Source organism: Molothrus aeneus, chromosome W (genome assembly GCF_037042795.1).
Source record: "Molothrus aeneus isolate 106 chromosome W, BPBGC_Maene_1.0, whole genome shotgun sequence".
Lineage (NCBI taxonomy): Eukaryota > Metazoa > Chordata > Aves > Passeriformes > Icteridae > Molothrus > Molothrus aeneus.
The window spans coordinates 8274490-8291434 of NC_089679.1; the positions used below are offsets into that span (position 1 = coordinate 8274490).

Genomic DNA, 16945 nt, shown 5'->3' on the forward strand with positions numbered 1-16945 from the left:
TTCTGGCCTACAGGCCTCTGAATCCAGTAACAGCTGTAACAGAACTCCTCGAACCGTGTGGTTGCTGTGTCTTTTAACCCCGGGGAGAGGGGGAGGGAAGGGGTAGGGATCCCACCAACCAGGTAAGGGGGGGGAGTCTCAGGGGACAAATGACACCTGGATGGCCCAATGTCCCCCAGGGCTGAAAGGCATCTTTTAAACTCTGCCAATCATTCGATGCCCTTCTGGAATTTCTGGATTGACAGACAGCACTCAGCAGGGGGCAAGGGAGGGGGGAAAGGAATGGTGATTGGCACCTGGGGAAGGATCGGGAAACTGAGGCAAACCATGACATCACACCACAACAGCCCTCCACCTAAATAGAATATTTATCTTCTTTATAAGATCTGCAGTCCTGCAATGTTATCAAAATCTTCCATCAGAGGCAATGTGCAAACTTTTCTCACAAGAAAGAAGAAAAAAACCCCAAAACAGTAGTGATCAAGGTTAAAGCCCTCTGTAGCCAATACACACATACTAGTAACATGCACATAATCATCAATATAATACAGCAGTCCTCTGCTTAACTAGTAATCCATATAAAGAATACACAAAATCACCAAGCCAGTTAATTACTGGATTAATCCTGATTTAAAGCTGCTTAAATGTGAGAAATCATACTCACTTCCAAAATGTCAAGGTTTATTAAAACCTTTTCAAAAATACAACAGAAGACTGAAAAGAGAAAATATTATGGCACCAGGATCAAAGGATCTTTCCCACCATGTGCTAATCTACACAATGGATGTTCCACCTTTTAACCCTTTAGCCCCTTCTAAAGTTCTGTATATCAAATCTTTCTTTGCTGTTCAGTGGTGGAATTTACTTCCTTAAATTGTGATTAAAGATCAGATGTTGCCATAGTAACAAGCCGACCCTCCCAAATGTCCCAAACCTAGGCCACCCTCTGATAACAAGGCAAGGAGGTTAAAACATAACTATAAGTCTATAAAACTTCTCTTAACATATATACATAATATCTGCCTTTTAATTGTGAGAGTCAACCATCGCATTACTCATCTATCATAATCCCCCCTTTTCCACAAGTTATTTGGCTCAAACAATTGAATTCAATGAGTCACACTAGCATCTGTTGATGTGGGCAAGGACAGAGGAAACCAAATAGAAAAAAAAATCCCCAGTTCACCCTCAACACCCTTATCCAGAATGAACAAAAGGACATTACAGCGGTCGGGCATGGCTTTTTACCCCCATCTACCGTGCCTAAGGGGTTGCTACCCATAGTAGGCGTACCTTAGGTGTGGGTACAGAGGCAAACTCGGTCTTGCCCTTCAGTCTCTCTTGTTGAGGAAGACAGTTGAGGAATTATAGAGGTCCAGCATGGCCTTTTTGCCCTTACCTTACCATGCCTACGGGGTTGCTACCTGCAGCAGGGCTATGGAGTCTTCTTGGTAGTGAACAAAGGGGCCAACCCAGTCTTGCCCTCCTTCCTTCGTCTTATTTTCTTAAAGAAGCTGTCCCATTACCTTTTACGGCCCACTTGTGTCCCTCCTCTCAACAGATGCTGGTAATTCTCACCTATTAAAACAGTTCTCGAGGTGTCTGGTGGAAGCTTGACTCTACTTTTTGAGCATCTTGTTCTTTTTCTGGTTGTCTCTCGGTCACTGCTTGAAAATCAATCTTGTTTCACCCGGCCTGGATGTTATAGTCCATTCTTTGTGTTCTTCAACTGGGCCTTTGACACTGTTGGCATGAGTCCATCCCCGCTCTGCAGTTCGCACAGCCAATTCAGTGGTGACCAGTACATGAAAGGGACCTTCCCACTGAAGAGTTAGGGGCTGATCATCACCCAATCTCTGGGGTTAATATTATGGATTCTGATATCCAGGATGGTAGTTTGAGGAATTGTCCCTTTATGTCTCAGCCCTTCTAAGGTTTGTGCTATAGACATATTTCTTGGCATTGGTTTCCCCTTTCCTCATAGGTGGCAACCTTCTGAGGTGAGGTGAAGAAGGGTAACCCAAACATCATTTCATAGGGTGACACTCCCAGATATGACCGGGGCTGGGTTCTAATTCTTAATAACGCTAAAGGGAGATATTTTATCCATGACATTTGGGTTTCAATCATTAGCTTAACTAGAGTTCTTTTAAGAGTTTGATTAATTCTCTCAACCCCATCGGAACTCTGTGGATGCCATGGAGTGTGTAATTCCCATTTTACTCCCAGGGCTTGAAGAATTTTCTGCAATATCTTAGATGTGAAATGAGTTCCTTGGTCTGAATCAATCCTGTTTACCATCCCATATCAGGGAATGATTGATTCTAGGAGTGTTTTACACACAACATCAGCATTGGCTTTCACAGTACCGCCTCTACCCAATGAGTCAAGTGATCTACTATCACTAGCAAAAACTTCCACCGTTGTACCTGGGGAAACTCAGTAAAATCTACTTGGATGTTTTGAAAGGGCTGTAAGGCTAGTTCTCACTTTCCCCTGGGTGTTTTCCTCATGACCTTATTTACTTGTTGACATATCCCACACTGTTCAGTCATCTGCTTAGCTACCCCATAAATTCTTATGCAGCCCCAGTCCCTTAGAAATTGATCACTTAGCATTTGTGTACCCCAATGTGTTGTCCCATATATGCCTTCTAGCATTTTCCTGGCAAGGGGTTTATTCAACATTTGCCTCCCATCTGCTAATCTCCACCTCCCTTCATTATCTTTCTTGACTCCTATTTTAAGGAGTTCTTCCTCTTCTGCTGCACTAAATACCGTGACTTCTTGGCATTTCTCCCATGAGGGTTTACCACCATCATTAGTTTTTCTGTCCCTGATTCAGCTGCATTTTTAGCTTCTAAATCAGCTAAATTGTTCCCTCATGCCTCTTGAGTCTCCCCTTTTTGATGTCCTTCAACATGTACCACTGCTACTTCTTCTGATAATTGTAAAGTTTCTAACACTTCTAAAACAAGTTTTTTGTGAATCAGTCGCTTTCCCTTTGAATTTAATAGGCCCCTCTCTTCGCAAAATTTCTCCAAAGGTATGCACTACACCAAAAGCATATTTTGAGTCTGTATATGTTATTCCCCTTTTCTGTGCTAATATTTCCAGAGCTCATTTTAGGGCATATAACTCACATGCTTGGGCTGACCAGTTGGAAGGCAACTTTCCCTTTGCTATGGCTACTAACCTTTCATCTCCTATAGCATACCCCAATACCTGGTGCCTCTGGATTACTCTTAATGATCCATTAATGTACAATTGTTTCCCTCCTTGGAGAGGTTGATCTGTTAGGTCCTCTCTTACTCTAGTTTGATAGTTTATAACTTCTAGGCAATTATGTGTTAATTCCTCACCTGGTTCTCCACACAAAAACTCCGCAGGGTTGAGTTTGTTACTCACGTTTAGCTTTAAATCATTACCTATATAGAATGGCTTCATACTTTAGCACTTGGGAATCAGTGAGCCATTTCTCAGCCTTATGGCTTAGGATACTTTTCACTCAGTGTAGGGTATATATTCTCAATTTTCCCCCAAAGGTAAATTTTTTAGTTTCCTCTAGGAGTACGGTGGTCACGGCCACCGCCTGAATGCAGGTTGGCTGCCCCCGGCTAACAGGGTCCAGCAGTTTTGATAAATAGGGCACTGGTTTCCTGGATCCTCCCCAGTCCTGGGCTAGTACTCCATGAGCTACCCCTCTTTCTTTATCTACAAACAGATAGAAGGGTTTGTCTGAGGCAGGAAGACTCAGTGCTAGTGCACTGACTAATTTTTGCCTTAAAGCTTCAAGATTTGCTCATCATCTTCATCCCACCTAATCTCTTCTTCTACTAACTTTTCATACAAGAACCTGACGGCCTGCGTGTATCCTTCAATCCACAGCCTACAATATCCCAACAAGGCTAGAAACCTTCTAACTTCCCTCTTAGTATTTGGCCGTGGGAGTGAGACTAACCCCGCAATTCTCACAGGGTTCAGTCATCAGCGGCCTTGACAAATGACATGTCCTAGGTATTTTATTTCCCTCTCTAGAAATTGGAGTTTCCGTTTTGTTACTCAAAGTCCTTGGTTCCCCAGAAAATTTAACAATGCTTTGGTGGATTCCCGAACTTCTTTTTGTTCCCATCCTGAAAGAAGCAAATCATCTACTTATTGAATGAGTTTTATCACAGGTTTGATGGAGAAGAGTTGTAGTACTTCTCCCAGGGTTTGACCAAATAATTTTGGGGATTCGGAAAGCCCTTGGGGTAACCTAGTCCACCTAAGCTGTTGCTTCCTCCAGGAATTGGGGTCCTGTCATTCAAAGGCAAATATATCCCTACTTTTTCTCTGCCAGTGGATATGCACAAAAAAACATCTTTTAGGTCTATCACACTGAACCACTGGTGTGATGGGGGGATATTACTCAAAAGTGTATAGGAGTTAGGCACTACAGGGTATCGATTCACTGTTCATTTGTTTACTTCTCTTAAATCTTGGACAAGCCTGAAAGTCGCATCTGACTTCTTTACTGGTAATATGGGTATATTATGGGGGGACATACATGGTTCTAAGGTCCCTTCTTCAAGCAGGTCCTGGATGACCAGTTGCAGTCCTCATCTCCCTTCCAGGGAGAGTGGGTATTGTCATACCCGAACGAGATGGTTCTCATCAACTATTTTTATTACTATAGGTTTCATGTTCAATTTGCCTCAATTTTTTGGTTTTGCCCACACCATCTCATGAATTTTTTCCTCATCCTCTTCTCTTAATTGGAGAATCTTAACTACCATTTATTTTCCCTTCCTCTGGGAGTACTCCAATGTCTAACTGCACCTGTAAATCCCATCTTAATAACTTGCACCCTGCTTCTGGAATTAATAGAACATCCCCAATTCCTATTTTATTTGCCTCTTCAAACTTTACTTCCTTTACAACTAAGACTTTGAACCCTTCACCTTTTACACCTACTACTTGCATGGTATCTTGACCCTTTTTGCACCCCTTTGGGATTCTAGAAACACAAGTTCTTTCAGCCCCCATGTCTACTAGGAATTCAAATTCTTCCTCCTGGGAACCTATTTTTAAAGTTATCAAGGGCTTGTGATGGTATTCTGTCCCCAGGAGATAGAGCCCTGATATCCCTAATCTTCTGCTTCTCCTTTCTGCTCAGCCTCATAGGCCCTCAGGTCTTTTTCCCTCTGGGGGCAATTCTTTCTGATATGCCCATTATTTTTACAGTGAAAGCAAACTGGTCCTAGGTTCCCCTGTCCCCCAAATTTTCGTCTTTGTGTCCAGTCCAAGGGGGCGGCATCACCCCTCTGTCTATCTTCCCACATTCGGGGTCCCCCCCCTTACCTGGGTAATTCTTTATGTGCAGGTTTCCTTCCCTAATGGTAGTTACCATTACCTTGGCTTTCGCCTTGACCTTCTCTTCATCTCTCTTTACATACACCTTCTGTGCTCCCCCTAAAAGATCCTTTTAACCTCTTTTCTTGCCAACCATCTAATTTTTCTAACTTTCTCCGTAGATCTGGCCAGGCATGAGTGATGAAATTTATCTTTAGTAAGATCTGTCTGGCCAATGTGTCAGGGTCAACCTCTGAATACTGCCTCATATTTTTCCTCAATCTTTCTAACCACTCTGTTGGGGTTTCTTCCCACTTTTGCTGCTCATCGAAAGCCTTACAGGCATTTTGATTACGTGGCAATGCCTCTTTGATACATCTTATAATCAATGTTCTATATTCCTCCATGTCTTGCCTCCCCCCAGTGCTGTTGTGGTCCCAATTGGGGCACACTATGGGCATTTTCAGATCCCCAGGAGGTCCTTGCACATGCTCCCTTTCCCAAATCCATATCCCAGCTGCCCGGATCATCTGTCTTTCCTCTGGTGTGAATAACATGGTCATTATTGACTGCATTTCTTCCCATGTATAAATATTGGGCCCCAGAAACTGGTCTAACTGCTCCCCTAATCCAATGGGGCACTCTAATAGTCCTTTTAATTCCTTTTTAAACATTCTCACGTCAGAGGAACTGAGAGGTACGGTTACAAATCCAATTCCTCCTAGCAGCCCACCCAGTGGCATTTCCCTCAGGGGGTATAATTATAATCCTGATGCTTGGCTCCCATCCTCTGATCTGCTTTCCTCCCGTTGCGCTACCCTGTTTCTGGTGTTTTAGCTAGGCCCATCAAGAGGTAGGGGAGATGCAGTTGGAGCTACTGGAGGTGGGGGGGGTAAGTGGTCTAATGGGTGCCATTCTTTATGTTCTGCTACCTTAAACATGCTCACCTTTGAGGGTGCGGTTTCCCCTTCCCAGCAAGCAGCATAGTCATTCTCTTCCTGATTTGTAGCAGCCACAGGGCCTGCAAGGCCTCCCTGGCAGTCAGTTGCCTAAGATGAGTAATGCCTAGTCATGATGACTGGACCTAAGAAGCCCCTCTTATGCCTTCGGACCCTCATTATCTCTCTGTAAGACGATAGGTCATATTCGCCTTGACCCTTACTATTGGACTGTTTCCCAAAACCCCTATACCCTATATAAACTCCTATTTCTGTGCTGTTCAGCAGAAGAGCTGTCACTGTCACCCTTCGCAGAAGCTGCCAATAAAGACACCTCTGTGGAACCTCATACAGCCTTTTCCTCTTTCCCCCTCTGTCTGCCAAGGCACTTAGCAAGCAAAGAGCTGAAATCACTAAAGAGCTGAATTCACCAAAGAGCTGATCTCACTTAAGAGCTGAGCTGCTTGCTAAGATTACCTGCGCCTGGGAGCCTGCCTGAGGGACCTGGATAGGTTGTGCTTAGCAAGACTTCGCTATCCAGACACCTACGGCAGTCGGGGTCGGACAGACGCCGAAAACACCCTGCCGTAATACTGATTTAATGGTTTCTTAGCTCTTACATAAATGTTTAATGCCTGACATATCTATCCTTCGTCTGACCCATATCTGAGCCAGTATACATGGTCGCTCCTAATTTCCCTTCTGGTCCATTCTACTGCGCAGTACTGAATCATTTTGCTCTTGTCCTTATCTCTGGTGTTGGGGTCATATTTCCACTGGGCTAGTTTCTTTCCCAGTGGACTATCTGGCGGTATGCCTATTGGTTCCTCCTCAATTTTTGCTTCTACCCTTGGTGATTCGCTACTCATCCATGATCCCATCCTGACCAGCAGATCACAGGTCTTCCCTCGACAGAGCCCACCTTTCCAACCACAGGCCCTCTTGACAGAGGCTGCCTCCTCCAATCAGCCAATTACACAGTCTCCCAGTAAGGTCCGCCTCCCTAAGAAGGGAGGGAAAGGAGGAGAAGAAAGAAACCAGGAAATGAGGAAGGAAAGGAAGGAAAGGAAGGAAAGGAAGGAAAGGAAAAAAAACTTTACCTCTTCTGAAAAACACCTATGATCCTGGGGCTTTCATCCCAGGGTCACGCTCTGCTCCCCGCCCCATCTGTCTCAGCAGCTCCGCCTCCGCTGTGATTTGGTCCTGTAGGTGGCTCCGCCCTGTTGTGGTTCGAGGGTGCGCAAACCACCGCTCCACGCTAACTGTTACACCCACTCCTGGGCAACCAGCCCCCCCCCCCCCCCCCCCCGCTGCAAACCTAGGCAGTCGCCCCTCTCCCAGTCTAGTCCCGGCTGGCTCCAGAAATCACAGCGCTCTCTGCGTACTACAGTCAGGTGCTGCCACATGTGGGCTCACTGACTCCCTTTGCGTGTGCTGGCTGGGAACCCTGCCATGGGTCCCCGTCCTAGCACAAGCCTGCTGCTCAGGCCAGCGCTGGCACCATCGCCACTCGGCCCCCCCAGCACAAGCCTGCCACCCGGGCTAGCGCCACTGCCGCTTGGTCCCCCCTGGCGCCTCCCCCGATGCCACCACCGGCAACCGCCGCTCAGCTGGCCCAGGAAACCACAGCGCCGGCTGCGCACCAGAGTCAGGCAGTGGCGAGGGGGCTCCCCTTTTGAGAACTTGTAGTGCCACCGGGGCAAGGTGTAAATCCCAGGGAGAGCCCCCATTGTGAGAAATGATATTCACTTCCAAAAATTTAAAAGGTTTATTAAACCTTCTCAAAAATACAACAGAAGACTGAATAGAGAAAATATTACACCGCAGGGAGCAGAGGATCTTTCCCACCATGTGCTCATCCACACAATAGATGTTCCACCATTTAACCCTTTTGCCCCTCTCAAAGTTCTATCCATCAACTCCTTCTTCGCTGTTCAGTGGCAGAGTTTACTTCCTTAAATTTTGATTGGAGGTCAGACATTGCCATAGTAACAAACCGACCCACCCAAATGTCCCAAACCCAGGCCACCCTCTGATAACAACGCAAGCGGGGTAAACATAAGTCTATAAAACTTCTCTTAACATATATACATAATATTTGCCTTTTAATTGTGAGAGTCAACCATCGCATTACTCATCTATCACACTAAATATCCATTTAAAGGCAAAAAGTTTCAACGCATGAATAAACGCTACTGGAAACTGTCAACAAGAGTTCTGCTGAATAGAATCACAGAGTAGTTTGGGTTGGAAGAGATCTCAAATATCATTTAGTTCCAACCCCTTGCTATGGGCTGGGACACCTTCCAATAGACCAGGTTTCTCCAAGCCCTGTCCAACCTGACCTTGAACACTTCCAGGGATGGGAAAAAGGCAACTTCTTGGGGCAACCTGTGCCAATGCCTCATCATGCTCTGTCAGGGACCTAAATTATTCAGGCCTTAAACATTTTTATGAAGGAGTTTTGCCCATTATAGCAAAAAGTCTATAAAGAAGCTACAACCACAGAAACCTCCCTGAAGAACTTTGGACTGTGAGTTAAGCCACCTAGATAAGATAAAGGGGACACTATAGTTCAATCATCTCAGGTCTAAGGAGAAACAAACAAGGCTGAGGGAAAGGAATGCATTCACAAGAAAGCCAAACCCAGCACGTGCGCTGAGAATCATCTGTCTGGGTTTGGGGTGGGGGAAGACCACAGCCCACAGAAGTCAGGTTTACACAGACTCCCCCTGAAACGAGGGCAGGGGGGAGGAGGTTTCAGGTGCATGGTGTAACCTCTGGTCAGAGACACTGAACACCCATTCTCCTTTACACAAACTGGCTCAGCTGTAAAACCCCCAACCCCACAGGCCATATTCATGGGACATTCACATGAGAGGCAGCTGAGAGGGTGTCATAATCCATCATAGGCCTCCCAAAGCACTCCCCAGAAGCCTTGCACCACAGGACTGCATGAGATGCAAAATGATGCAACAGATCCAGAGTCTGCTGCAAGAGATTCCCCCCCTCCCCAGGGGGAGATACCTGGACATTCCCACCTGGCCTAAGTGTATATTAACCCAGTAGATTCTATCCTTTTGGGGGAACCTTCACCACCAAGAAGACCAGCTGGAGAAGATCAATGGAACATCATTGGGATCCACAGATGGTGATATTTTCCTTATTCTGTCTCTGTCACTCTCTTTCTGTCCCCCCACCTAGTTTCTCTTTCTTTCTCTTCTTTTGTCTCTCTTTCTCTCTCTCTCTCTCATATTTACTATTAAATAAAACTCATACTATTGACTTTGGCATATGGTCTCATTTGCACCTTAATTTGGGCAGAGGAATTTCTAAATAACTTTAAAACCAGACCATAACACCCTCATAGTGAAAAGTTTCTTATGTCCAATCTAAATCTACTTTCTTTCAGTTAAAAACTGTTGCCCCTTGTTTCATCACTCCATGCCTCTCTGTCCTAGATTGCAATGTAATGTGTGTATTCTATTTTCCATCTGTTAGAGGTGTGGCAGTTATCTTGTGTTCATTGGGCAGTTTTCTTTATCTCTTCCACAAACCAATCCTCCCTCCAGGGATACATCTGCTGTTAATGGGCCATTGAGTCTCACTGCATGACTCATAAAAATTACACCATCCCATTGTGAGATGCTCTGCCCAGGGGGAGGAGCCAAGCATTCCATCCTGAATATAATCTGAGATTTTGGGACACTAGGACAGCCTTTTCCCACTGGATTCCCAGAGGAGTAGCTGTCTTCTCCACTGGATTCACAGAGGAAGACCAGGCCCATCTACACCACTACCGGACCTTCAGAGGAAAACTCTACCTTTCTACAGGATCACTGCTCCAACAGAACCACACCTGTCACTGCAGGAGGACTGCAGACACCATCCAATCGGACTGTTACCAACACCCTGACCCACAGAGTGTCAGGTTGTATTCTGACTCTGTCAGTGATTTTTTGTTGATGCTTGTACTATTACATTTGTATTTTTAGTTTTCCTAATAAATAACTGTTCTTTGTATTCCCATATCTTTGCCTGAGAGCCTTTTAATTTCAAGATTATAATAATTTGGAGGGAGGGGGTTTACATTTTTCCAGTTCAGGGGAAGCTTCGGCCTTCCTTAGCAGACACCTGTCTTTTCAAACCAAGGCACTCTCTAAAAAGTCCCTCTCCAACTCTCCTGGAGACCCTTTAGGCACTGGAAGGGGGTCTAAGGTCTCCCTGAAGCCTTCTCTTCTCCAGATTTAACAGCTCCAATTCTCTCAGCCTGTCACCACAGCAGAGGTGCTCCAGCCCTCAGAGCACCTTCATCGCTTCCTCTGGACTCACTCCAACAGGTCCATGTCCTTCTTATGTTGGGGATGCCAGAGCTGGATGCAGTACTCCAGGTGGGATCTCACAAGAGTGGAGCAGAATCGTCTCCCTTGACCTGCCTGTCATACTTCTTTTGATGCAGCCCAGGATAACGTTGGCTTTCTGGGCACCAAACACACATTTCCAAGTCATGTTGACCTTCTCATCAACCATCACCCCCAAGTCTTTCTCCCCAGGGCTGCTCTCCATCCATTCTCTACCCAGCCTGTACTCATGCTTGGGATTGTCCTGACTCAGGTGCAGGACCTCACACTTGGCCTTGCTGAACTTCATGAGGTTCTCAGGGGCCCATTTTTCAAGTTTGTCCAGGTCCCTCTGGATGGGCTCCCTTCCCTCCAGTGTGTTGACTGCACTACACAGCTTGGTGTTGTCAACAAACTTGCTGAGGGTGCACTCAATCCCACTGACTATGTGGCCAACAAAGATGTTAAACAGTGCCGGTCCAAATACTGACCCCTGAGGATGCCACTAGTCACTGCTGTCCCCTTGGACATTGAGCTGTTGACCACAACTCTGAGTATGATCATCCAACTGATTCCTTATCCACTGAGTAGTCCATCTGTCAAATCCATGTCTCTCCAGCTGAGACAAGGATGTCACATGGGACAGTGTCAAATGCTTTGCACAAGTCCAAGTAGATTATATCAGTCACTCTTCCCTCATCCACCAACACCATAACCCTATCATAGAAGGCCACCAAATTTGTCAGGCACAATTTGCCTTTAGTGAAGCCATGTTGCCTGTCACAAATCATTCCTATTTTCCATGTGTCTTAGCATAGTTACCAGGAGGATCTCTTCCATGATATTGCTGGGCACCAGATAGGTGAGACTGATGGGCCTGTAATTTGGTCTTCCTCATTTTCCTTTCTAAAAACATGGGTTATATTTCTCCTTTTACAGTCAGTGGGAACTTCATTGAACTGCCACAATTTCTCAAATATTATGGATACTGGCTTAGCTGCTTCCTCTGCCAGGTCCCTCAGGACCTGTGGATGCATCTCATCAGGTCACCGGGACTTGTGCACCCTCAGGTTCCTTAAATGGTCTCAAACCTGGTTTTCTCCTAGAGTGGGTGATTCTTCGTTCTCCCAGTCCCTGCATTCACCTTCTACAACTCAGGTGGTGTGCTGGTGAAAACTGAGGCAAAAAAGTCATTGAGTACTTCAGCCTTCTCCATGTCTTGGGTAACCAGGTCTCCCATATCCTTCCAGAAAGGGCACACGTTTTCCCTAGTCTTCCTTTTATCACTGACATACTTATAGAAGATTTTCTTGTTACCCTTGACATCCCTGGCCATATTTAATTTTATCAGTGCTTTAGCTTTCCCAACCTGATCTCTAGCTGGTCAGATAATCTCTCTGTATTCCTCGTAGGCTACCTGTGCTTGCTTACACCCTCTGTGGGCTTCCTTTTTGTGTTTGAACTTGTCCAGGACCTCCTTGTTCATCCACACAGGCCTCCTGGCATTTTTGCCTGATTTCCTCTTTGTTGGAATGCATTGCTCCTGAGTTCGGAGGAGGTGATCCTTGAATATTAACCAACTTTCTTGGGCCCTTCTTCCCTCCAGGGCCCTATACCATGGCACTCTACCTGTCAGAACCCAGGAAATTCCTCTGGCTGCCCTGGAGGACTCAAGCCCCTGCCCAGGGGGCTCAGAGACCTTGGTACAGAGCCCAAGACCCCTGTGCCTTTGATTTAGCCCTTGGAAAAAACAATTACCAAACTTTATATGAAGAATTACAAGCCACGAAAGTTTAAGTAGAATGATAGTGAATTTATCATGGGGTGAAAAATAGATTTTTGAGGTTTTTAGAATGGGGGTTTGGGGGGCAAGATGGAGGAATCTGGGCATGTCCAGTCTTTCTCCTTCTTCTTGGCCTCCATCCTTCTGCTGTGATGTTGGCACTTTTAGATTGGTTTAGAATAAAAGCTCACTCTCTAACATAGGTGATAGGTATTGGAAAGTAATTGTAAATATTGTACATGTAGTTTTTAGTATAAAAAGATAACACCACCCTGGGGGCAGGCAGAGTGCCTCTGACTGACCTGCTGAGTGAACCTCGGCAGGACAGGAGAAAGAATTTTATAGATAAGATACAAAAACAACTTTGAGACCCAGAAATTAAGAGTTCTGACTCCTTCTTTGACTGCCGGGCTGGGAAAAGAGACTTTCTAACCTATCTCGGGGTCACTCTGACCAACTAGAGACCCCGAGATCTACCAAGCAGATCCTTGAACTGGCCTAAGTCTGCTCTCCTGAAGCCCAGGGCAGTGAGATTGCTGTGTGCACTCCTTGCTGCCCCAAGGATCTCAAACTCCACCATTTCATGATCAGGGCAGCCCAGGCTACCCTTGAGCTTCACACTCCCCACCAGCCCCTCCTTGTTGGTGAGAATAACGTCCAGCATAGCCTCTCGCCTCATTGGCTTCTCTGTCACTTGGAGAAGGAAGTCATCAACCCATTCCAGGAACCTCCTGGATTGCTTGTGCTCTGTTGTGTTGTCCCTCCAACAGGTATCAGGGTGGTTGAAGTCCCCCACGAGTACCAGGGCTTCTGAATGTGAGGCTGTTTCTATCTGTCTGTAGAGAGCCTCACCCACTCTGTCTTCCTGATCAGGTGGCCTGTAGCAGACTCCCACTATAATGTCACCTGTCCCTGCCCTCCTTATAATCCTGACCCATAAACTCTGTCAGCTTCTCATCCATCCCCAGGTGGAGCTCCATGCACTCCATTGACATAAAGGGCAACACAACCTTCTTGTCTCCCCTGCCTGTCCTTCCTAAAGGGCCTGTGTCCTATTCAAACACTCATCACAGGAGCCTCCCACCATGTCTCTGTGTTGCCAGTAAGATCATAGCCCTGGAGGCATGTGCTCATCCTGTTTATTCCCCATACTACATGTGTATGCATAGAGGAATTTAAGTTGGGTCCCTGATGAAGCTGATTTACTGGCTGGAATTCTTTGGTGCTGCTCTTCAGATGCTCTCCTGCTGACCTGTGATCCCTCTCCAGGCTTTGGGCATCTCTCCCTGGCCCTGGCATCTAACCAGTAGGAGTGGGATAGACTGAGTTTCCCCTCTCTCGGCAATTTTGGTTTAAAACCCTCTTCACCAGCTTGGCAAACCTATGACTGAAAAAGATCCCCTTCTCTGACAGATGGACCCATCAGCCCCTAGCAGACCAGGTTTCTCAAACCAAGTCCTATAGTCTAGGTAGCCAAACCCCCAACTGTGGCACCAGTACTGTAACCATTTGTTGATTTGCCAAATTTGACCAACACTTTCAAACTCCTTCCTTTTGATCAGGAAGACTGATGAAAAAACTACCTGCACTCCAGAGTCCTTTACCACTGCTCCCATTGTCTTATTTTAGAATAGCTTGTGTTCTAAATACAAGCCTGTATTGTGTGCACATTTCTCAGGTATAAAAACAAAAAAATTGCTAACAAATTCTTGCCTTAAAACTGAAACTGTAATTAACATGTTTACTAGCATACAACTATACTCAACATACTTTTTTATTTTCAGATTATAAGTAATCACAAAGCTACATAAATTCAGATGTTAAAATAAAAAGGTCTTCTACGCATGTTATTCTACAATGATAAGAGTATGAGAAATACAGAAACCCCAGCTTTGTTCTAAAAAGCAAGAAAACAGCCACAGGCATCTTAAAGATTTGTCATGAGAATTTGGAGTATAGCTCTCTAGTCTATTATGAAAACTATACCCAAGATCATTTACTGTTAAAGGTCTACTTACTTCAAAATCTTAATCATAGAATATCCTGAGCTGGAAGTAACCCACAAGGATCAGAGTCCAACTCCTGACTCTGCACAGGACAGCCCCAGGATTCACACCATGTGCCTGAGAGCATTGTCCAAATGCTTCTTGAACTCAGACGGGCTTGGGGTTGTGACCACTGCCCTGGGGAGCCTGTTCCAGTGCCCAACCACCCTCTGTGTGAAAAACCTTTTCCTACTATCCAAACTAAACCTCCCCTGACATAGCTTCATGCCATTCCCTCAGGTCCTATCACTGGTCACCAGAGAGAAGAGATCAGTGTCTGCCCTTCGCTTCCCCTTGTGAGGAAGTTGTAGACTGAAACTACAGTTGTAGCCTGAGGTCTCCCCTCAGTCTCCTCTTCTCCAGTCTGAACAAGCCAAGTGACCTCAGCTACTCCTCATATGGCTTCCCCTCTAGACCCTTTACCATCTTTGTAGCCCGCCTTTGGATGCTCTCTAATAGCTTTATATCTTTCTGTGGTGGTGCATACCCCCCTTTTTCCAGGCCACACTGCGATCTCAGAAATGCTTGTTAGGCCTCAGCCTTGACAAACAGCACACGGGCTCAGCTCTTCTTGAGCTTATCAGAAACGCTGTCTGCTCCCAGGAACTGCTGCTAACGAGCTCCTGTTTTCTTTATGAACAGCCTTGGAAACTGTTTTCCTTGCCTGAATGGCATAATATCCCTGTTCTCACAGTTTCAAAGAAAGTGCTGACCCAAACTGTGTCCAGGATGAAACACTGTTATGACTAAAGCCCACTCTCTTGCGACCCTATAAACAATGGTCTAAAATGAGACCCTTTGAGCTCTTCTGGACTGCAGCAGGCTGTGACCAGCAACCTCCCTCTGAGTGGGGCCTCTTAGACCCAGCAAATTCTCATGTTTGCTGTACTCAGAGGACTGCCGAAAAACGTCGAGTCCTGGGACAACACCCCCACTCCTCAAGGCTTGACCCTTCACCCACTGAGGAGATGCAAAGCCATCTGAAATGAATATTTCACTTACACTTGAGGGGAATTTTTCACAGGTAACTTGCACTGATTCTTTATGTCTGTGTGCATACACATGCACATGTGCTATAGGAAACCTGGGAGAAATGCTGCTTTCTTAGGTGTTTAAGTACCTTAGATATCTAAGTAGGTTAGGCCTGTAAGTAAGGTTAAGTCATAAGCTAAGTTAAATGCTGTGAGTGCTATTCCTCAGTTGTTATGGTTAAGGTATAAGTGTTGTTCCTTTGTTAAATTCTTAGGTTTCAAGTATAAGTTAACTTAAAGTACTGTTAAGTTTGAGTGCTGTTAAGCTTTTAGGCCGTATTCCTTTTTATCCTTGCCCTCACTATCCTTTTGTCACATGCCCACACACATGCATAGCCCTGCACCCCCCCCAGATAGTTCTCAGTTCATTTCTGTTTTGATTGCCTGGATTTTGTTTGGTTTTGTTGTTGCTTGTTTTCCTTGGTGTGTCTTAACTGTCTAGTAAGTAATAGAGTGAATTTTGCCAACAAACTTTGTCATGCTGTCGCTTAATATTAAATCTGGATTTTACCGATACCCTTGCAGCTGATTTTTTAAGCGATCTCAAACAGTTGTTCGTAACACTTTCTTATATTGTGGTGCTCAAAACTGCACACAGTAGTCGAGTTAAGGCTGCACCAGTGCAGAGCAGAGCAGGACAATCACCTTCCTTGACTGGCTGGCAATACTGTGCCTGATGCACCCCAGGACACAGCTGGCCCTCCTGGCTGCCAGGGCACTGCTGACTCATATCCAACTTACCATTGACCAGGACCCCGAGGTCCCTTCCTGTAGTGCTGCTCTATTTTTCATTCCTTAGTTTGTACATACGTCCAGGGTTGCCCCATCCCAGATGCTTTTTAATATAGCCTATATAAGAATATAGGCTACAAGTCAGCTATAAGATAAATCCAAACAGAAAAGGCTGGAGGTTCAACTCCTACATTCTACTTCTACTGAATTGACTAGAGATCACTGCAGCAGTGCAGCTTCCCCCAAGGACAGTCCAGCCAAGGCAGGAGTCTTTAAGGCTGCTCCCCACCCAAGTTTTCAGGATCCCACATCAGAGACCCAGTGTATGGACCGTGACACACAATCCTGAAGGCAGGGATGGGAGACAGTTCCTACCTTGCCACCAATGCGCACTTGGGCCTGGAGCTTAGCAAGCTTTTCTTGGTTCATGATCGTTTCTTTCATCTGTGGAAGCAACAAGAGCACCCATGCAAAACAGGTCAGGAAGCACTCGGCGGCCCAGGCCACAACCTGGGCTCGGCAGTAAGGTAGGTAAGCTCAAGGGGCTCCACATCTACCCCTCACTACACTTGCACACCCGACGGGAAGCCGTCCAAGCCCTAACGGAGCGGTCGGTCTACCACACACATTGCCATACACAGCTGTCCTGAGGCCCTGCCCGTAAATGCCATGCCATGCCATGCCTTGCCTTGTTCCAACCACAGCCGCCCACTAACCCGCAGCCCTTGGTCGCGCAACAAATT

At 45.9% G+C, this 16945-nt stretch overlaps 1 protein-coding gene across 2 annotated transcripts in view; it reads right to left on the bottom strand.

The window, feature by feature from the left end:
- The window catches only part of LOC136568510 (transcription factor BTF3-like), a 31087-nt gene that overhangs the window by 13770 nt on the left and 372 nt on the right, over window positions 1–16945 (bottom strand). For both annotated transcript variants that reach the window (XM_066568519.1, XM_066568518.1), the window contains exon 2: window positions 16578–16646. In XM_066568519.1, coding sequence (XP_066424616.1) covers window positions 16578–16646 — 69 coding nt within the window. The remainder of the gene's footprint in view (window positions 1–16577; window positions 16647–16945) is intronic.